Source organism: Ranitomeya variabilis, chromosome 4 (genome assembly GCF_051348905.1).
Source record: "Ranitomeya variabilis isolate aRanVar5 chromosome 4, aRanVar5.hap1, whole genome shotgun sequence".
NCBI lineage: Eukaryota > Metazoa > Chordata > Amphibia > Anura > Dendrobatidae > Ranitomeya > Ranitomeya variabilis.
In genome coordinates, this window is record NC_135235.1 from 408,348,837 (window position 1) to 408,372,249 (window position 23,413).

Sequence of the window (23,413 nt, forward strand, 5' to 3'; positions counted from 1 at the left end):
GGCTTTGTGACTTTAAGAGTCCCTCCTTCATAAATGAGACAAGATGTGTCTGATGATGTGTCACACACCACATAGCCAGCTAAGGTTGTTAAATGTTACAATGACATTTCCCAGTGAATGCATTTGTATTGGTTGAAAGCAATGCTAAAGTTGAAAAACGCATTAAAAACGCTCTGTGTGAACATAGCCCAAGTGGTGGAGGAACATTTTTGTTTTGAGTTAATTATTTTGCCTTATATAAAATTCATTACCCTGGAAAGGATATTCATTAACATATTTCCCAGGAAAATCCATTTTGGTTTTGTTTTTGTATATTTTTGAGGGTGCAACACCCAAGGAAGCCGGTTGTTACAATGGTATTGCCTTCTTCACGGGGAGGGGGATGCCATGCCTGGAAGTGAGGAAAGATCTCTTTAACAGGTAACACATACATACAACACTGTTCTAGCTCCAGGCCAGACGGGGGAGCTCTGATCCAGTTTGTGGGTGGCTTCCATATATATATTCTGGCTAGAGGAGGAGTTATTCAGTCTGTTAGAGAGGAGAAAGGAGTGAGGAGTGGAAAGCTGGGGCCGTGCAGAAACAAGGTTCTGCAGCTCCTGGAAAGAAAAGAGAGAGAGACAGAATAGCCTGTAGGAGGCTGTGTAAGGAGAAAGGAGCAAAGGAGTAGTGAAGAGCTGGAGGGGAGCTGCGACTGAGCTCCCTCCTCGCTGAAGCGCAAGAAACCGGTGGCCAGAAGACCAAGGTTGTGGGGGTAATAGTATGCCCCACAGCAGAAACTGGTGGGCAGGAGATTTCAAGTCTCCTGGCCACCATTACACCTGAAGGCACAGCAGCACATAGAGCCCAGAGGCATCATAGAGACACCTGTAAAAAGGCTCGAGTTGCCTGCCATGCGGGTATTGTCCTACATATAGGACAGAGAGAGAGGACCTTGTGTGAAGCCTCAGGCAGCAGGGACACTACAGCGCAGTAAGGAAGGCTTCCAACTCCACCTGGCTAGGGGGATTCCGAATAGCTTCCAGGCTGGCTGGACCTCACCATCACCTGTAATCCGTACCCTGGACTGTGGCTGAATACCACCAGTAAAAGGTAAAGAGACTGCAACCTTGTGTCCTGTCATTCTTTCTGGCATCTCATTATCTATCATCTTTGCCACTACACTGGGAGCCCTGGGGACTAAGCTTCACCTGTGGGAAGCCATACCATCCCTGCTGCAAAAACATCACCCCCGGAGGCCCCCTTTAAGCAGCATTTGTCATTCTTGACCAAATAGCACAGATGGCGTCACAAACATTCTTTATTCAAAACAATCCCTTTAAAGACCTTCCCTTTAACTGGGATGCCCAGTGCCATGGACCAAGTCACTGCCACCGTGACTGCCCCTTTAATGACCACCGGACCCGGTACCGAGTATCCCCTAGGCCCTAGAAAATGGCATAAGACTCTGACAACATTGCTCAAAGCTGTGACCTGGGAGTCAGAAATGCATCCAGGGGCATTCCCAATGATGTTCCCATGTCATTTGAGCACTGTTTCCATCATTGTCAGACATTTTTAGACCTTAAAAAGACTCCCAGGGGGATCATGGTAAAAATGCTCGGGTTTCCCAAAAACTTACATTGGGCTCGTTGTTCTGGCCAAGTACCCGATTATTACAAATTGCTCGACCCAAGCAATGAGCACCCGAGCATTTTAGTGCTCGCTCATCACTGCCAGACATGGATTACGGCGTGCGACAGAATGACGGACAAGTAAGTAAGGGATAGTGTTGTTTTTTTAATTTTTGTTTCATTACAAGAGACAAGGGCTTCAATGGAATTAGGCTTTAGGTGAGTATAACTGTTTGATATTTTTAAATAAAAAAGTTATAGTATTTGGTTTTGATTTCAAATAAAGGACTTTATATTTGCTGTGTCTTTATTTACAATACAACTATAGGATTAGTAATGGATAATACAAAGGTGACATCAACCCCACAAATATGAACCCCACTTGCCACCGCTACAGCACAAGTGGGAAGAGCCAGGCAAAGCACCATAATTGGCACATGTAGTAGATGTGCCTTTGCTGGGCTTCTGTGGGCTGCTATTTTTAGGCTGGGGGGTCAATATCAATGGCCTAGCTGTCTTCTTTAGCAAGGCTAATTATCAAAAATGAGGGGGACCCCACAACAGTTTTTTAAATTATTTATTTAAATGTAAAAAATTCATGGGGACCCCTCAATTCTTGATAACTAGCATTGCTAACACTCACAGCTGAGAGTTGTAGTCCCCAGCTGTGAGTTTTGCCTGGCTGGTTATCAAAAATACAGGGAAACCCATGCCGGATTTTTCATTTATTTATTTATAGTGCAGTCAGTGAGTGATGAATACTCCCATCAGCCGCCACCTGCTCTCACTATTATTAATGGCAGCAGTCAATCAGCTGATGGGAGTATTAGGACCATCAGCCGCCACCTGCTCTCACTGTTATCACTTGAATATAACTCTCAACAATCTGCCCTGATCGCCGGTAGAGCAGGGGAGAATGATGAGAGCCGTCTTCAGCACCCTGTGCCAGGGAACAGTGCTAACTATACCTAGGGCTGCCACTAGGAATTTTGGGGCCCGATACTGGCAAAATGTTTGAGGCCCCCTTGAGACTCCATCCAGGCTCCACCCCAGCCTCACCTCTACCCCTCAAACTGTCCACAGTCTCAGCGCTCTCTCTTGGAAAAACTTCACTTCTCACTAATCACACATTAACAGTTCCCATTACCAGATCACACATATAGCCAGCAGCTTTTGTTTTGGCCAAAAGATTTTTCTAATCTGCCACCACGACAAGGTAGACTCTTTTGGCAGGGCCCTACTCGATGCTAACCTATTAAAAATTTGTTCAAATATGCAATACAATTTAGGTATATTTTTATTTATTTTTCAATTTTTAAAATGACCAATAATATCACATCCAAAGGGACAAATACCACCACACCATGGCCAGACACCATATTACCACCACATAGTGACCTATAATACCACATACAAGGAACAAACACTGCCACACCATGTCTAGATCACATATTACCACCACATGGTGACCAATAATACCACATACAGAATGTTGACCAATAATACCACATACAGAGAACAAATACTGCCACACCATGACCAGACCACATATTACCACCACATTGTGACCAATAATACCACATACAGGGAACAAATACTGCCACACCATGACCAGACCACATATTACCACCACATTGTGACCAATAATACCACATACAGGGAACAAATACTGCCACACCATGACCAGACCACATATTACCACCACATTGTGACCAATAATACCACATACAGGGAACAAATACTGCCACACCATGACCAGACCACATATTACCACCACATTGTGACCAATAATACCACATACAGGGAACAAATACTGCCACACCATGACCAGACCACATATTACCACCACAGTGACCGAATAATAGCACATACAAGGGACAAATACCGCCACAGCATGGCCGGACAACATATTACCACCACATAGTTACTGAATACTACAATACTGATCATTAATAAAAAACCACAATACTATCACCATAAGTGCCATTATACACAGGAGATCTGTACTTAGTATGCAGTGTCTGTGTATAGGTAATACAGTGATCACCGGTGACATTATACGCAGGAGCTCTGTATATAGTGTCAGTGTACAGGTAATACAGTGATCACCAGTGACAATATACACAGGAGCTCTGTATATAGTGTCAGTGTAAAGGTAATACAGTGAGCACTGGTGACATTGTACATAGGACCTCTGTGTATAGTGCCAGTGTACAGGTAATACAGTGATCACCAGTGCCATTATACACAGGAGCTCTGTGTATAGCGCCAGTGTACAGGTAATACAGTGATCACTGGTGACATTGTACACAGGAACTCTGTATATAGTGTATAGTGTCAGTGCACAGGTAACACACTGACTCACCAGTGACGTCTCTAGGTGAAGTCCTTCAGCTTTGCTTTTCATCTTCATCCAGCACAGACTGCCATCACATCTTCCAGGCAGGACTCGTCTGTGCAGGAAATAACACAGTTATCAAGATCTCCGCTTGCAGAACACATTACTTAATTTTTTCCCAGCTTCTACACTACACCAGATGAAGAAAAAAAGGCGACATAGTGTAGCTCTGCACAGCAACAGGACCGCCCCCCCATTTAAAATAGTATCCTCAAAAAATACAATAAATACATCACTGTAGTAATAATATCCCTTAATTAGCCCCTATGGTAATAATATCCCCCAACCTGGCCCCGTATATCTCATTCCTGGCTCCAGCCATATGTTCTCCCATCCTGCCCTCATGAGTATCCATTCTGCCCCATATGATCTCCCCATTCTGCCCATTCTGTCCCATGAGCCTGCCCCTTCTGTCCCATTAGCCTGCTCCATCTGTCCCATGATCCTGCCCCATCTGTCCCATGATCCTGACCCATCTGGCCCATGATCCTAACCCATCTGTCCCATGATCCTGCCGCTCCATCTGTCTCCATCGTATCCATCCTGCCCCATGATCCTGCACCATGTGTCTCCATCCTGCACCATGATCCTGCCCCTTCTGTCCCCATCCTGCCCCATCTGTCTCCATCCTGCCCCATATTCCTGCCCCATCTGTCTCCATCCTGACCCATTTGTCTCCATCTTCCCCGTGTCTTCCATCCTGCCCCCCTGTGTCTCACATCCTGTCCACCTGTGTCTCACATTCTGCCCCCTGTGTCTTACATCCTGCCCATGTCTCACATTCTTCCCCGTGTCTAACATACTACCCTGTGTCTCACATCCTTCCCCTGTGTCTCACATTCTGCCCCCTGTGTCTCACATTCTTCAACCCCTGCGTCTCACATTCTGCCCCATGTGTCTCACATTCTGCCCGTGTCTTCCATCCTGTCCCCTGTGTCTCACATCCTGCCCCCTGTCTCACATCTTGCCCCGTGTCTCACATCCTGCCCCCTGTGTCTCACATTCAGCCCCCTGTGTCTCACATTCTGCCCCTTGTGTCTCAAATTCTGCCCCATGTTTCACATTATGCCCCTGTGCCTCACATTCTGCCTCCTGTGTCTCACATCCTGCCCCCTGTGTCTCACATCCTGCCCGTGTCTCACATCCTGCCCCCTGTGTCTCACATACTGCCCCGGGCTTGTCGCATTCAACATAAATTAAAACACCTTTCTCCTTACCTGGCCACGGTCCAGCACCGACGTCCACCCCAGGCATTTCAACGCGGACTCACCGGCGAATAACAATTACGTCATATGTCGGTGACGTGCGCGCTGACGTCAGCTGTCAGTCTCCAATTGGCTGGTGGCTTTAACTATTGCTGTGCAGGCCCGCAAGGCAATAGAGTAACTGAACCTTCATCTCAGATGCAGGTTCAGTTACTGTACCGGCAGAAGCCTGCCGCTGGTGCCCGATGGGCACCATGCAGACATGTCAACATATTTTGCCCGTATTTTTGGGTCTACATGTGTAAGTGTCTCTGGTACGTGTGAAAACTGTCACCACACATACCGAACACACTGATGTCTGAAAGAGACCTAATAGAGCCACCCTATAGTATTAATGTCCCACTATGCCTCCTTATAATTATATTGCACCCACCACAGTAATAATGCCTCCACTGTGCTTGGCAAAGAATAAGAAACTAATTCTCACATTACTGTGCTCCCACAAAGAATACTTATGTGCTGCTGCATTGCCGACTCCGGCCTAGCACACGTGGCGCAATGGAGCATTTTCTAGTCCTGTGCATTCACATCTGTCTGCCAAAAGCAGCTTATTCAGCACTCTCTGAGCTGTTTCTGACTGGTTTGGTATCTTGAGGCTTTTAATGTCACTTGTGCTATTTCTTTCTTTCAGATACCACCTCCTGAGATGTTTGAGGACCTCATCAAATTTTCCTTTCACACTGATGTGTTTGAGAAGAACATTGGTTACTTGAGATTTGATATGTTTGCCGACTGTGAGATTCTTCAGCAAGTATCAGATCTTTTAGTACAACATGTTTGGAAGAAAGTTGTTGATACAGATGCCTTAATCATTGACTTGAGGTAGGTTGGCTAGTCAGCTTTATTCAGAATTTGCTCAGTATTTCAGTCCTCCAAGACATCTCCTAGTGTTCAAAGAAGTTAATCTTCTAGGACAGAGGACAGAGCTATCGCTAGATTTTACGTTAAAAGCAGTAACACAACATACGGCACTACTCAATGTATAAGGGTATGTGCACATGTTTAGTATTTGCTGCAAACACCATGGTTTTGGTAGGAAAAACGTTGCATAAAATGCCCTTGTTTTTGCCTTGTATTTGATGTGTCACTGTGGTGCCCCAGGGTCCTGGTCATCACAGTAGCATTGCTTTCCTCACGGGGAGAGAGATGTTATGTTTGGAAGCGATGAAAGATATCTTTTATCAGGTAACCACTAGTGTTGAGCATTCCGATACCGCAAGTATCGGGTATCGGCCGATACTTGCGGTATCGGAATTCCGATACCGGGATTCCGATACTTGCCGCGTATCGGATACCGGAATCGGAAGTTCACAGATTCAAACTGCACAAATTCATCCAATGAGAATGATTCCAAGTGTGGGCACATCCTGTTCAGCATGGAGGGCATGAAACTACTGGCATGGCTGTGATTGGCTGCTGAAATGATGTCATGATGCAGTTTAAAAGTCGCTGGCGCCATTTTGCGCTCACTCTGCTGTGAATTCAGTTAGTGACAGGACGCTGTTTGCTGACTGAGGGACAGTTTAGAGATAGCGATTTGCTTCTTTGTGCTTTTCAAAGGCTAATTTAGCAACCGCTGTGTTCACCTACTATTCACCTTGCTTTTGCCTTGTAGCGCTGTTTTCACAGCGATCTGCAAGGTCTGTGTGTGTGTGTGTGTGTGTGTGAGTGCAGCCCACTCTCTAGACTGAGTGCAGCCACATAGGCCATCCATAGCTGGTTGTATTCAGTTCAGGGAGGGTGGTTCATTGCCTCATACTGTTCTTTTTTTTTTTTTTTTCCAAGTAGTGTAGTCTGCTGCTAATTTTTTTAAAAAATTCCTATTAGTGTCTTTCCACCCGTCTCCAGCTAATTTGTGGAAAAACACTACATAGGATAACGTAGAGGAGGGTTTTTGGGCCTTGCAGCGCCGTTTACAGCTGTCTGCACGGTCTCCGTGTGACTGCAGCTCACCCTGTAGTCTGTGAGCAGCCATAGCCTGGTTGTCTCCAGCTCAGGGTTCTTCACTGCGTCATACCGCAAAATCAATTTTCATTTTGTTTTAAGTAGTGCAGGCTGCTGCACATTTTTTCAAAAAATTCCTATTAGTGTCTTTCCACCCGTCTCCAGCAAATTTGTGGAAAAACACTACATAGGATAACGTAGAGGAGGGTTTTTGGGCCTTGCAGCGCCGTTTACGGCTGTCTGCACGGTCTCCGTGTGACTGCAGCTCGCCCTGTAGTCTGTGAGCAGCCATAGCCTGGTTGTCTCCAGCTCAGGGTTCTTCACTGCGTCATACCGCAAAATCAATTTTCATTTTGTTTTAAGTAGTGCAGGCTGCTGCACATTTTTTCAAAAAATTCCTATTAGTGTCTTTCCACCCGTCTCCAGCTAACTTGTGGAAAAACACTACATAGGATAACGTAGAGGAGGGTTTTTGGGCCTTGCAGCGCCGTTTACGGCTGTCTGCACGGTCTCCGTGTGACTGCAGCTCTATCTGTTGTCAGTTCAGCCCCCCAAAAAATAAATAAATAATAAAGTTCACCAAACACACCAGTGACACCACTTTACATTTGTGTAGGCCACATTAGCTCATATTAAAGTCTAGTCCACACTTTAGAAAATTAGTGTTTCTTATACCTGTTAGGAGGAGTTGTTCAGGAATAAGCACACAAAGCCGTTAGTACTTTTCTGCTTATCTTTATCAGTCAACCAAGATGAAGAAGGCAGTGAGTAAGGCACGTGGGCGTGGGCGTGGGCGTGGAGCAGGGAGGGGACGTGGGGATTCTGTGCCTGCTGCGGGCACCGGTGACTCATCAGCACCCACTTTCACAAGGGAACAGTCATTCATGCGCAGCTTTGTCGCAGAGCGCCGTACACCGCTGCTGCGTGAAGAACAAATTGAAGCCGTTGTCGGATAGATGGCAGCTAATGCATCAACTTCAATTAGTGCCACATCCTCTCAGACACAGAGCACTGGAGAGCAGCCATCTGTCTCTTCACCACCTGCCAAATTGCCCAGGCAGACAGAGAGCCCAGGACAGGAGCCGTCTCTACTTCTGTTCTCTGAATCTCTTGGCTTGGAAACAGGGGGCCAGCCAAGCAGCATTGGAGAAATGGAAGAAGAGGCAGGGTGCAGTGATGCCCAACAGCTTTTTCTCTCTTCCTCTGAAGAGGCGGGTGGGCCAGTGGCTCCATTCACCACATCGCAGGCCGCATCAGCTGATGATGACACTCAGGTGCCACTTACTGGTGCGTGCTCTGCTGCTGAGACTACCCAGGAGGAGCAGTTGGGGGCAGAGGGTAGTGTAGATGATGAGGTCCTTGACCCATCTTGGCGTGAGGGACAGGAAGGTGGTGGGAGCAGCTCTGAGGAAGAGATTCCCCGTACGGCCCAAAGAGGGAGAGGGAGGGGGAAGACTGCGGATCCTGCAGCCTCCGCTTTGGCACCCGTTAGGAGCATGTCTCTTCCAAAAGCCAAAAAGGGCGCTCCAAAGACTTGCAGTGCCTGGTCCTTTTTTGACACAGTTGCAGATGACATTTGCTATGTCAAATGCAAGGTGTGTCATCACAAAGTCAAAAGAGGGAAAAATGTCAGCAACCTCAATACCTCCAACATGTGGAAACATGTGCGCACCAGGCACCCGGCAGAGTTAGAAAAACACACTGAAGAGCTAGGCCAACCAACAGCGGCAGCTACCACCTCTTCAGCTCGTGTTGCCTCTTCCTCCAGCTCACACGCAGCTGGTTCGGCTTCCTCCCAGGATCGCCGTGGAAGAACCTCTGGCCCTGTTGTCCAGAGACCCGCTGTAATTCCACCCGCAGCACCACTTTCCCAGTCATCCACACACTCCCAGCCCAGTCTACAGCCATCGGTAGTACAGGCATGGGAGAAAAGGCGGCCTTTCTCGTCAAACCACCCACGAGCACAGGCTCTGACTGCAGGCATTGCCAAACTTCTGTCACTGGAAATGCTGTCATTCAGGCTGGTGGAGACTGACAGCTTCCGTGACTTGATGTCATTGGCAGTCCCACAGTACAATGTGCCCAGCCGCTTTTACTTCAGCAGGCAAGCCGTCCCTGCCCTGCACAAGCATGTGGAGGGACACATAAAACACGCGCTACTGAACGCCGTCAGTAGCAAGGTCCACCTCACCACCGATGCGTGGACCAGTCAACATGGACAGGGGCGATACTTTTCCCTCACTGCCCATTGGGTTAATGTCGTTGAGCCGGGTACAGATCGTGCGAGTGGCGCAGGACGTGTCCTGCCCACTCCAAGGATTGCAGGAATCCATTCTGTACGCATTGACTCCACCTCTTACACCAGTTCCTCAGAATCATCGCTGCAGGAGCCGTCACAGTCCACCTCCACATGGACCCGTGATGAACGTTTACCTGTTACGACCGACATGAGCACAGCCGTGGCCAAACGTCAACAGGCCGTCTTGAAATTAATTTATTTGGGGAATCGAAGCCACACAGCGCAGGAGCTCTGGAATGCCATCAAGCAGGAGAGCGATGTGTGGTTTGTGCCAGCGAATCTCCAGCCAGGCATGGTAGTGTGTGATAATGGCCGAAATCTGGTGGCAGCTCTGGGCCTCGGCAACCTCACTCACATCCCATGTCTGGCACATGTGCTCAATTTGGTCGTGCAGAGTTTCTTGAGGGACTATCCGGATCTTGATGCACTGCTGTACAAGGTCCGCCTAGAGTGTGCTCACTTGCGGCGTTCCAGCACTGCAAAAGCGCGCATTGCGGCTCTGCAGCGCCGACACCGCCTGCCGGAACATCGCATCATATGTGACCTACCTACCAGGTGGAATTCCACGTTACATATGTTGGAGCGGTTGTGTGAGCAGCAGCAAGCTGTAATGGAGTACCAGCTGCTTCAGGCGCAAAGAAGTCGCACTCAGCGCCGTACAGACTTCACAACCACAGAGTGGGCCACTATGAATGACGTCTGCCAGGTTTTGCGTCCCTTTGATTATTCCACGCGGATGGCGAGTGCAGATGATGCACTAGTCAGCATGACTGTCCCCCTTATCTGCCTGCTTGAAAAATCACTGCAAGCGCTAAGGGATGATGTTGTGGAAGAGGTGGAGGATGAGGATTCAGCATTTCCATCATCTTCTGGACAGTCAGCGCCACGTGGTTCCTCACAAACGCGTAGGCAGGGGACAGTTTGTGAGGAGGATGAGGAGGAGTCAATGGAGGAGGAAGACATCCGTCCAGAGGAGGGAGTTACACAATTGTCCAGTACTCAGTGTGTACAGCGAGGGTGGGGTGATGACGAGCGGGCAGAGATCACGCCTCCAGCAGGGGACAGCGTTTCTTGGGCAGTTGGCAGTCTGCAGCACATGGTGGATTACATGCTGCAGTGCCTGAGAAACGACCGCCGCATCGCCCACATTCTCAACATGTCTGATTATTGGGTGTTCACCCTCCTCGATCCTCGCTACCTGGACAACGTAGAAAGCCTCATCACACCGTTGAACCGGGAGCGAAAAATGCGGGAGTACCAAGACACACTGGTGAATTCCATCATCTTCTCCATTCCAACTGAGAGAAGTGCTGCTAGTGCATTCCAAAGCAGCTCAGTGCGTCCAGGCAGTGGTGGAGGCTCTGCACAAAGAGGGAGCAGAAGCAGTGCCTCTGCCCAAGGCAAGACCAGTATGGCCCAACTGTGGCACAGTTTTCTGTGCCCGCCACAAAAATCTACACCATCACAGACGGCTCCAGTCAGCAGGAGGCAACGGTTCCGTCAGATGGTGACAGACTACATGTCTTGCCCTCTTGCTGTACTCCCAGACGGCTCTTCACCTTTCAAGTTTTGGGTCTCAAAGCTGGATACATGGCCAGAGCTAAGCCAGTATGCATTGGAGGTGCTGTCTTGCCCTGCGGCCAGTGTATTATCGGAACGTGTCTTTAGTGCTGCAGGTGGTGTACTAACTGACCGTCGCATGCGACTATCCTCCGATAACGTTGACCGGCTTACTTTCCTGAAAATGAACAAGGCCTGGATCTCGCAGGAATTTGCCACTCCTCTTCCTGATTAAATAATTAGGTCACTGTCTACGTTATCCAGGTCTCCTGTTGTGTTCATCTTTCTACCACCTGAACTTAAATTCCTGGGCTCCAACACCGCCAGTTGAGGCTCAGAAGTGCCGTCTGCACAGTCAAAACATACGACCCAGTGTTATTGGGTTTCAGTAACGTCAGCTGATCCCCAGCTGTGTAGCCGGCAATGTGTCCTGCGACCGCCACGCTGACACAACAACTGAAATGTAAGGGAATCTGTCCCCCCCCCAAGGCGTTTGTTACTGAAAGAGCCACCTTGTGCAGCAGTAATGCTGCACAAGGAAAAGGTAGCTATTTTTGTTTAGCTCCTTGCACACGCAGAACTTAACACTTATAAAATGTGTCCACTGATACCGTAAAACCGTCCCGGAGGTGGGACTTTCCTTCGTAATATGACGCAGCACAGCCGTCATTCCTACCCCCTTGGCGCCGTGCCCCGGCTCCTCAGCGTTGTTTGATTCCGTCCCGGAGCCTGCGCTGTTATGTTATCCCGTGGCCAGGCACACTTAGCGCTGCCCGTCTTCTGACATCATTTGGTGTCAGGATGGCTGCGCCTGTGCGGCCGCGCTGGCCGAGAGCCCGCCTCGCAGTGTCTTCTGATTTAATCCCACTGGGGGCCTGAGATCCATGGACATGCGCAGTGCATATCTGAACCTCCACCTCTCACTCATCTCCCTACGGCTTCTTCAGACTGTGCGGTGTCAGCTGGTCCCTAATAGCATGCCACGGCCGTGACACCGCACAGTCTTAAGAAGCCGTAGGGAGGGGAGTGAGAGGCGAGGATATGCACTGCGCATGGCCATGGATCCCAGGCCCGCGGTGGGATTACATTAGACGACACTGCGAGGCGGGCTCTCGGCCAGCGAGTCCGCACAGGCGCAGCCAGCCTGACACCAAATGATGTCAGAAGATGGGCAGCGCTAAGTGTGCCTGGCCAAGGGATAACATAACAGCGCAGGCTCCGGGACGGAATCAAACAACGCTGAGGAGCCGTGGCACGGCGCCGGGGGGGTAAGAATGACGGCTGTGCTGCGTCATATTACGAAGGAAAGTCCCACCTCCGGGATGGTCTCACGGTTTCAGGGGACACATTTTATAAGTGTTTAGTTCTGTGTTTGCAAGGAGCATAATGAAAAGAGCCACCTTTTCCTTTTGCATCTTTTGTGCTGCACAAGCTGGCTCTTTCAGCTACAAACGCCTTGGGGGGGGGTTAAAGGTTCCCTTTCGACTTTCTCCAATCAGGCTTCGGCCTACATTGTGTTCCTCTGCTTTTCCACCTGTCCCTGGGCTCCAACACCGCTAGTTGCCGTCCAGAAGTGCTGTCCACACAGTCCCAACAGTCGCTCCTCTGTTATTGGGGTTCAGTAACGTCAGCTGTTCCCCTGCTGTGTGTGTGGCAATCCCTCCTACCTCCTCCTACCTCCTCCACCTCCTCCTCCTCCACCTGTCCCTGGGCTCCAACACCGCTAGTTGCCGTCCAGAAGTGCTGTCCGCACAGTCCCAACAGTCCCTCCTCTGTTATTGGGGTTCAGTAACGTCAGCTGTTCCCCTGCCCGTCTTCTGACATCTTTTGGTGTCAGGCTGGCTGCGCCTGTGCGTCCGCGCTGGCCGAGAGCCCGCCTCGCACTGTCTTCTGATTTAATCCCACTGGGGGCCTGAGATCCATGGACATGCGCAGTGCATATCTGAACCTCCACCTCTCACTCATCTCCCTACGGCTTCTTCAGACTGTGCGGTGTCAGCTGGTCCCTAATAGCATGCCACGGCCGTGACACCGCACAGTCTGAAGAAGCCGTAGGGAGGGGAGTGAGAGGTGAGGATATGCACTGCGCATGGCCACGGATCCCAGGCCCGCGGTGGGATTACATTAGACGACACTGCGAGGCGGGCTCTCGGCCAGCGCGGCCGCACAGGCGCAGCCAGCCTGACACCAAATGATGTCAGAAGACGGGCAGCGCAAAATGTGTGCATGGCCAAGGGCTAACCTAACAGCGCAGGCTCCGGGACTGATTCAAACAACGCTGAGGAGGCGGCGCACGGCGCCAAGGGGGTAAGAATGACGGACAGTTCCACCAACCGGACGGTATCACGGTAGGAGGGGACACTTTTCATAAGTGTTAGGTTCAGCATGTGCAAGGACCATAATTAAAAGAGCTAAGTTTACCTTTTCCAGCATTAGTGCTGTACACGATGGCTCTTTCAGCTACAAACGCTTGGGGGGGGGGGGTTAAAGTTTCCCTTTCAACTTGCTCCAGTGCAGGCTGCGGCCTACACTGTAATCCCTCTCCTCCTCCTGCTGACCCTGGGCTCCAACACCGCCAGTTGGGGCCCAGATGTGCTGGCTGCACAGAGCCAAACACCAGCCAATGTGTCAGTGGGGTTCAGCACCGCCAGCTGTTCCCCTGCTGTGTAGCCGGCAACGTGTCCTGCAAAAGCCTCGCAGGCACAAGAACTGAAATTGAAGGAAACCTGTCCCCCCTCCCCCAGGCGTTTCTACGTTTTACAGCCACCTTGTACGACAGTAATGCTGCATGTGTGCAAGGTGGCTCAGAAACTTATTCTCCTTGCCCAGGTTGAACTGAACACGTCTAAAATGAGTCCTCTGCGACCATTAAAACGTCCCTCAGGTGTGATTTTCCTTTGTATTGACACGCAACAAGCTCCTTGGTAGCGCTGCCCGTCTTCTGGCATCATTGTTTGGCTGCCTGCGCCTCTGCGGCCGCCCTGACCCACACAACGCCCCTCGGTGTCTTATTTATTGGGACTGCGAGGGTGTGATTGATGGGCATGAGCAGTGCATATGTTCGCCTGTCACTCGTCTCCTTCCGCCTTCTTCAGAGTGTGCGGCTTCATGGCCGTGGCATGCGATAAGGGATCAGCTGACGCCGCATAGTCTGAAGCGGGTGTAAGAACCCAAGCGAGAGGCGAACATATGTACTGCGCCAGGCCATGAATCCCAGCCCCGCAGTGTTTTAACAATGTTAAGACACTGCGGGGCTTAGATTCATGGTCATCGCAAACCGCAACGGCCAACATTACATGATGTCAGAGGATGGCCAGCGCTAACAGCGCAAGGCCAAGGGATAACACGACAGCGCAGACTCCTGTGCAACAAATAACGATGCTCAGGAGGCTGCGCAAAGCACCAAGGTGGCATTTTTGCCAGCTGTACTGCGTCTCTTTACGAAGGGAACTCACGCCTCAAAATCAGTTTGACTGTGTAAGGGCCCAAATGTTATACGTGTTCCTTTCAGCGTGTGCAAGGAGCAAAATTAAAAGAGCAACCTTTGACTTGTGCAGCACTACTGCTGCATAAGCTGTGGCTCTTCTACTTTGTAACACCTGAGGGGGGGTTAAAGGTTACCTTTGAAATTGGTTCAATTAGGCTTCGGCCTACACTCTGCTCCCCCTGCAGAGCCCGGGCTCTAACACCGCCAGTTGGGGCCCGGGACTGCTAGCTGCACAGAGAAAAACACCAGCCAATGTGTCAGTGGGGTTCAGCACCGCCAGCTGTTCCCCTGCTGTGTAGCCGGCAACGTGTCCTGCAACAGCCACGCAGGCACAACAGACCCAAAGCTGCCGCCAGTGCAGGCTTCGGCCTACACTCTGCTCCCTCTCCTCCTCCTGCTGACCCTGGGCTCTAACACCGCCAGTTGGGGCCCGGTACTGCTAGCTGCACAGAGAAAAACACCAGCCAATGTGTCAGTGGGGTTCAGCACCGCCAGCTGTTCCCCTGCTGTGTAGCCGGCATCGTGTCCTGCAAAAGCCACGCAGACACAAGAACTGAAATTGAAGGGAACCTGTCCCCCCTCCCCCAGGCGTTTGTATGTTTTAAAGCCACCTTGTACAGCGGTAATGCTGCATGTGTGCAAGGTGGCTCAGAAACGTATTCTCCTCGCACATGTGGAACTGAAAACACGTCTAAAATGTGTCCTCTGTGTGACCATTTAACCGTCCCGGAGGTGTGACTTTCCTTTGTAATGACACGCTGCAACCCCCTTGGTAGCGCTGCCCGTCTTCTGGCATCATTGTTTGGCTGCCTGCGCCTCTGCGGCCGCCCTGCCCGACACAACGCCCCTCGGTGTCTTATTTATTTTGACTGCGAGGGTGTGATTGATGGGCATGAGCAGTGCATATGTTCGCCTGTCCCTCATCTCCTTCCGCCTTCCTCAGACTGTGCGGCTTCATGGCCGCGGCATGCAATAAGGGATCAGCTGACGCCGCACAGTCTGAAGCGGGTGTAAGGACACGAGTGTGAGAGGCGAACATATGTGCTGCGCCAGGCCATGAATCCCAGCCCCGCAGTGTTTTAACAATGTTAAGACACTGCGGGGCTGGGATTCATGGTCATCGCGAACCGCACCGGCCGACATTAAATGATGTCAGAAGATGGGCAGCGCTAACAGCGCTAGGCCAGGGGATAACACGACAGCGCAGACTCCTGTACAGCAAATAACAACGCTCAGGAGGCTGCACCCAGCACCAAGGTGGGATTCTTGACATCTGTGCTGCGTCTCATTACGAAGGGAACTCGCGCCTCCAACACAGTTTGACTGTATAAAGGGCTAAATGTTATACGTGTTTCATTCAGCGTGTGCAAGGAGCAAAATTAAAAGAGCAACCTTTGACTTGTGCAGCACTACTGCTGCATAAGCTGTGGCTCTTCTACTTTGTAACACCTGAGGGGGGGTTAAAGGTTACCTTTGAAATTGGTTCAATTAGGCTTCGGCCTACACTCTGCTCCCCCTGCAGAGCCCGGGCTCTAACACCGCCAGTTGGGGCCCGGGACTGCTAGCTGCACAGAGAAAAACACCAGCCAATGTGTCAGTGGGGTTCAGCACCGCCAGCTGTTCCCCTGCTGTGTAGCCGGCAACGTGTCCTGCAACAGCCACGCAGGCACAACAGACCCAAAGCTGCTGCCAGTGCAGGCTTCGGCCTACACTCTGCTCCCTCTCCTCCTCCTGCTGACTCTGGGCTCTAACACCGCCATTTGGGGCTCTAGGAAGACAAGCTTGAATAGGTCCCCATCCTGGTTCCAGCACCGTCAGCTGGTTCCGGGCAGAGCCTTTGGCTTAGGTGCCTCCTTCTGGGTATCCGAGTTCCACCAACGTCAGGTGGTCCTTGGTAGTGCTTTCAGCACGGGTACCTCCTGCTTAGTAACCGGGTTCCAGTAACGTCAGCTGGTCCTCGGTAGTTCCATTGGCTCTTGGACCTTCGGCTACCCATCCGGGTTCCAGTACCGTCAGCTGGTTCTCGGCAGTGTCTTTTGCTCTTGTACCTTCTGCTCCCCATCCTGGTTCCAGTACCGTCAGCTGGTTCCGGGCAGAGCCTTTGGCTTAGGTGCCTCCCTCTGGGTATCCGAGTTCCACCAACGTCAGGTGGTCCTTGGTAGTGATTCAGGCACGGGTACCTCCTGCTTAGTAACTGGGTTCCAGTAACGTCAGCTGGTCCTCGGTAGTTCCATTGGCTCTTGGACCTTCGGCTACCCATCCGGGTTCCAGTACCGTCAGCTGGTTCTCGGCAGTGTCTTTTGCTCTTGTACCTTCTGCTCCCCATCCTGGTTCCAGTACCATCAGCTGGTTCCGGGCAGAGCCTTTGGCTTAGGTGCCTCCCTCTGGGTATCCGAGTTCCACCAACGTCAGGTGGTCCTTGGTAGTGCTTTCAGGCACGGGTACCTCCTGCTTAGTAACCGGGTTCCAGTAACGTCAGCTGGTCCTCGGTAGTTCCATTGGCTCTTGGACCTTCGGGTAGCCATCCGAGTTCCAGTTCCATCAGCTGTTTCTCGGCATTTTCTCAGCCTTCTTGTACCTTCTGCTACATTTCCAAGTTCCAGACCCTAAAGACGACGACCCGGAAGACCACCCCTAAGATGACGACGACACCAGAGACGACGACCACTGAGATGACGACGACCCTGAAGACCACCCCGATGACGACGACCCCGGAGACAACGACCCTGGAGACAACGACCCTGGAGACGACGACGACATGGGAGACCGAGAAGCAGAAGAACTAGAGGCTGCAGAACAAAGAGCAGAAGAACATTAAGCATAAGACTAAATATCAGAGCAAAAGATATTATCTAAATTATAAGCAGAAGAAGACTAAGCAGTGTATGGGGGTGAGTCCGTTCCTCCTCGTGGTGCCCCTGGATAAAGCCTGATGCTGCAGGCCAAACTGAACGCGGACAAATGTAACTCTTTTGTGACAGGCAGAACGGAAGGTGTAATCTTCAAACTTTTATAGATAACAACTACGGGAATGCCTTTCACAAATAAGAATATGATGAAGAAGTTGAATATGAAAAAGATGATAGTTAAATAAAAAGAATATGAACAATGTAAAAAAAAAAAAATATAGGTAGAAGAAGAAGAAGATGAATAAGGTGAAGATAGTTGATGTCAAAGAAGCTGATGATGAGGATAATGAAGAAGAAAGTGGGAGAAGTAAAAAAGAAGGTGAAGGACGTGGAAGTAGTGAAACATCAATATCTGTAAAAAAAAAAAAAACATAGTCAAAATCTTTCTAACGCCGAACGTCATGAAAAAAAACAAAAAAAACTGCTATTCTATTTGTTTGGGCTAAACCTCTGTGCCTTTAATGTCTCCGCCACCTCCCCCAATACATCCTACATTATTCTTAGTTGTTTTCCTTCATGTAGAATTAACCTACAAGGAAAGAAAGGGTTTATTTTAATTCCGATATTTTCGTCCCATTGACTTGCATTGGGATCGGGTATCGGTATCGGATTAGATCCGATACTTTGACGGTATCGGCCGATACTTTCCGATACCGATACTTTCCGATATCGGAAGGTATCGCTCAACACTAGTAACCACCATACACACAACATGTTCACACTCCAGGCCACAAGGGGGAGCTTTTGATCCTCTTTACTAGGTGACTCCCCTATATACAGAATATTGTGGTTTGGAGGGAAAAAGAGATCAGATTGTCAGAGAGACAGAAGAGAGCAGACGGACCTAGAGTGTCAAAACGTCTGAAGGGGCCATGTGGTCTGAAGTACCACAGCTTCTGGAAAGAGACATACAGAAAGCTGAACATTGTTTAGTGAGCGTGCAGGAGAGCGAAGCAGAGGGGAGTAGCATCAGGGGAGACCAGCTATGAGCAGGCTGCCTCCTTCTGAAGTGCAGATAACCGGTAGCCGGACCATGGAGGTTGTAAGGACTCTACGACTTACAGCAGAGACCGGCAGGACAGCTGAACTGAAAGTTACCTGTCCGCCTTAATACCCAGGAGGCATGGTGACACCTATAGAGCCCGGGGCATGCTAGAGTTCCTATAAAAAGGCTCAAGTTACCAGTCATATGGGTTATGTCCTATCCTATATGAGTGACAGAGAGAATAACTGTGAGGACCTTATCTGAAGCCATAGGCAGTAAGGGACTACAACACCACCGCGCTAGAGTAAGGCCTTTAACTCCACCTGGTAAAGGGGAATCTGGAATCGCTTCCAAGCCGGCCGGACCCTGCCTACCCTGTGATCTGGTACTCTGGACTGTGGCTGCCTGAAGTCTTCAGTAAACCAGGTAAAGAGACTGCAAACCTGTGTCCTTGTTCTTTACTGCACCTTTCACCATCATCTTCCATCTACACACTGAGAGCCCTGGGGATATACTTCACCTGTAGGAAGTTATACCATCTAGCTGCCATGACATCACCCCAGAGGACCCCTTAAAGCAGCGTTGGTCCCTACTGACGAATACCACAGGTGGCATTACAAACATAAACTCTATTCACCAAATCCCTTTAAAGACTTTCCCCTTTTACATGGGCACCCAGGGCCACGGACCAGGTGGCCACCGTGACATCCCCCCGTGAACACCGGACCCGGTATCGGGTACCCCACGGCCCTGGCGGGCGACTCATCATTACCTGCGTTTTTCCCCATTCATTTGAATGGGTGATAAACACTGCAAAAAAAGCTGAATGAATTGACATGCTACTAATTTTAAAAAACTCTTTAAGGCCATGTTCACACAATGCGTTTTTTACCGCGGAACCGCAGCGATTTTGCCGCTGCGGGTCCGCAGCTGTTTTCCATGCAGGGTACAGTACAATGTAACCCTATGGAAAACAGGAAACGCTGTGCACATGATGCTGATTTTCACTAAAAAAGCCACGCTGAATAGCCGCGGTAAAAAAGAAGGACCATGTCACTTCTTTGTGCAGAACTGCAGCGGTTCTGCACCCATAGACCTCCATTGTGAGGTCAAACCCACAGTAAAACCCGCAGATCAAAAATATATCTGCGGGTTTTATTGCGGTTATGGGTGGAGAAACCGCTGCAGCAGGAAGTGCGGGGAAGCGGGCGGAAGTGCGTGGGCGGAAGTGCGTGGGCGGAAGTGCGTGGGCGGAGTGTGTTCCTGTATCCCGAAGAGACATGGAGGCATACCGTCGCATGGGGATCGATGTCGGCCGTTTGATTGATTTGGTATGTATGTGTGTGTGTGTGTGTATGCGTGTGTGTCCCCATGCGACGCTAGTGCCACCATTGTGCTAAGTCGCCGTATGGGACTACTACTCCCATCCGGTATTAGGATGGGAGAGTTGTCCCTGTGTCCGGCGACTTAGCACAGTTGTAAAGTTACACAAAACACACACACAATACACATACATGACACACAGTACATACAACATATAACACAGAGTATATACTCACCAACAGCACACTGGTAGGCGAAGCCCTCGATCCCCTAGAAAAAAATCCCAAAATAAAAAATCAAATTCATACTCCCTGTCCGCAGAATCCATAAAACGAGTGTCCCACGCCGATCGGCTGCTCTCCGGCGATACACTGCCAGGAGCGAAGCTCCTAGCAGTGTATCGCGTACTGTTCCGGAGTTCAATGTCTCCGGCGTCTCGGTTAACGGCAGTACAGTTGCATTGAACTTTCCCACGCAGCACTGCTGTTAAGCGAGAGTGCCGGGGTCAATGACCGCCGGTAAACTCGCTCGCGCATGCGCAGTGACACACCGACAGGAACTATGGCTCCTGTCAGTGTGTTGCTGCAGCCGTGGAGAGCAGACATATCTCTGGATGTGTCTGTTCTCCATGGAAGATCTTCGTGGGACCCTCGATGGATTTCTGCGGACAGGGCCAGGGAGTATGAATTTTTTTTTTTGCGTCTTTTTCAGGTCGAGGGTCTTCAGGACGGATTGAGCGTACAATAAAATATGGTCAAAAAGTGGGTGTCTTTATTTCATTAAAATATTTTTTTTCTAGCGTTTGTGGGTTTTTTTTAACCCTTTCATTGGATTAATAATGGATAGGCGTCTTATTGACGCCTCTCCATTATTAACCGGGATTAATGCCACCTTACAATAGCAAAAATACGTGCAACTGAAATACGTGGCACTTAAATGCGTGATACGTGGCACTTAAATACGTGATACGTGGCACTTAAATACGTGATACGTGGCACTTAAATACGTGGCACTTAAATACGTGGCACTTAAATACGTGATACGTGGCACTTAAATACGTGATACGTGGCACTTAAATACGTGGCACTGAAATACGTGGCACTGAAATACGTGGCACTGAAATACGTGGTACGTGGCACTTAAATACGTGATACGTGGCACTGAAATACGTGGCACTGAAATACGTGGCACTGAAATACATGGCACTGAAATACGTGGCACTGAAATACATGGCACTTAAATACGTGATACGTGGCACTTAAATACGTGATACGTGGCACTGAAATACGTGGCACTGAAATACGTGGCACTGAAATACGTGGTACTGAAATACGTAGCACTTAAATACGTGATACGTGGCACTTAAATACGTGATACGTGGCACTTAAATACGTGATACGTGGCGTCTTATTGACGCCTCTCCATTATTAACCGGGATTAATGCCACCTTACAATAGCAAAAATACGTGCAACTGAAATACGTGGCACTTAAATGCGTGATACGTGGCACTTAAATACGTGATACGTGGCACTTAAATACGTGATACGTGGCACTGAAATACGTGGCACTGAAATACGTGGCACTTAAATACGTGATACGTGGCACTTAAATACGTGATACGTGGCACTGAAATACGTGGCACTTAAATACGTGGCACTTAAATACGTGATACGTGGCACTTAAATACATGGCACACAAATACGTGGCACTTAAATACGTGGCACTTAAATACGTGATACGTGGCACTTAAATACGTGGCACTGAAATACGTGGCACTGAAATACGTGATACGTGGCACTTAAATACGTGGCACTTAGGCTACGTTCACATTTGCGTTGTGCGCCGCAGCGTCGGTGCCGCAACGCACAACGCAAACAAAAACGCAGCAAAACGCATGCACAACGCTGCGTTTTGCGCCGCATGCGTCCTTTTTTTGATCGATTTTGGACGCAGCAAAAATGCAACTTGCTGCGTCCTCTGCGCCCGGACGCGTGCGCCGCAGTGACACATGCGGCGCAAAACGCAAGTGCGACGCATGTCCATGCGCCCCCATGTTAAATATAGGGGCGCATGATGCATGCGGCGACGCTGCGGCGCAGACCGCAAATGTGAACGTAGACTTAAATAGCTGGATAGAGCTGGATCCGCGGGCTGTGATCTGGCCTACGCTCAGCACTCTGCGGAGCGCTGTCATTCAAAACACGTCCACTCATTTTGGTGTTTAGTCCCAAAATGGAGGATGGAAGAAGAAAAGGGTTGGACAAGGAAATGACATCATTTCTTTTTTTTTTTATCCCCCACTGCAGTTAAAGCTTTATTTGTGTCAAACACAGACAATCTGCAGAGAAAACTGCATAAAAAACGCACTAAAAACCGCATCAAAAAACGCACCAAAAACGCACCAAAAACCGCACCTGCGTTTTCTGCCAAGAGCTGCGGTTTTTAGTGCAGAAAAAACAGCAGGGAAATCAGGAACGTGTGAACATGGCCTAAAGGTTCAAATCTGCAAGGAAAAATTTTGCAGCGTGTGCATGAGATTTCAGAAATCTCATTCACTTTGCCAGCACTGTAAAATACGTGGTAAACACAGGAAAAACTACAGCAAATCATTCAGACTTAAGTGATTTTTTCCTCGTACATAGAAGACGGTCAGACTTTCATTGAATCAGATTTTCGTCAGAGTTTGGTCATGGAGTCAGTTTTTACCACTAGAGTTTCATCAATTTTACTTGTATGCAAAAAAATGATGGATATTTCTCTAGTTTCTCCAATCAGTTCGTGAAAAATGGACATCACACAGATGGCATCTAAATTTCACTTATGGCATCCGAGTTTCCCTGCTACTGTATAACAAGTACCTATTGTATACGAGTCCATATGACAGGTTTGAGTTGTATCAGTGCAAAAGACGGATAAAACTTATAAGCGAAAAACTGTTGTCTGAATGAGCACTAAGTCCAGCAAACACATAAAAAATTCAAGGACAAGAGTGAACTTTGGTTCTCAGTGTAGACATTCAAAGTGTATTTAGTACAAAAGAAAGAAAATTCATAAAAGAAAATTCATGGCACTTACCAAACATTGCTAATCCACTCAACAACTTTATTAGGCCGGAGACACACTGGTGCGAGATACGGCCGAGTCTCGCTGGTTAAAAGCAAGCTGTGGCACCTTCACTCCGGAGCGGAGCGTGCAGCTGCATAGCAATACATGGAGCCGCACGCTCCGCTCCGGAGTGCCGGTGCCACAGCTTGCTTTTAACCAGCGAGACTCGGCCGTATCTCGCACCAGTGTGTCTCCAGCCTTAGATGAAGAATCACGTCAGCCCGGATGAGGAACAAATACAAGCCAAGATTTTTATTCTCTTGGGATACAGATGTTTACACTGCTAGAATTTCACTCAGTTCCCACCCCTCCTAAAATGTAATTTATGTAACTTGTATTGACATCAACATTTCTACTATATGGTACACATAAGTAGTAGAAATAGGTTGTGTACACATTAGCGCCGTTACTGGGGGAGCAGAAGGTGCAGTTGCCCCAAGCTTCATGCTCTGAATGGCCCACACATAGCTATGCTAATTTTAACCATATCGAAGTGCGCACCATGCCAATACAGTTAAATTCTG

The 23,413-nt window shown here is 49.3% G+C and overlaps 1 protein-coding gene across 1 annotated transcript in view; it reads left to right on the top strand.

Annotated features, from left to right (window-relative positions):
* The window catches only part of RBP3 (retinol binding protein 3), a 55,018-nt gene that overhangs the window by 14,303 nt on the left and 17,302 nt on the right, over positions 1-23,413 (top strand). The window contains exon 2 of the mRNA XM_077251143.1: positions 5,908-6,098. Within this exon, the coding sequence (XP_077107258.1) occupies positions 5,908-6,098 (191 nt within the window). The remainder of the gene's footprint in view (positions 1-5,907; positions 6,099-23,413) is intronic.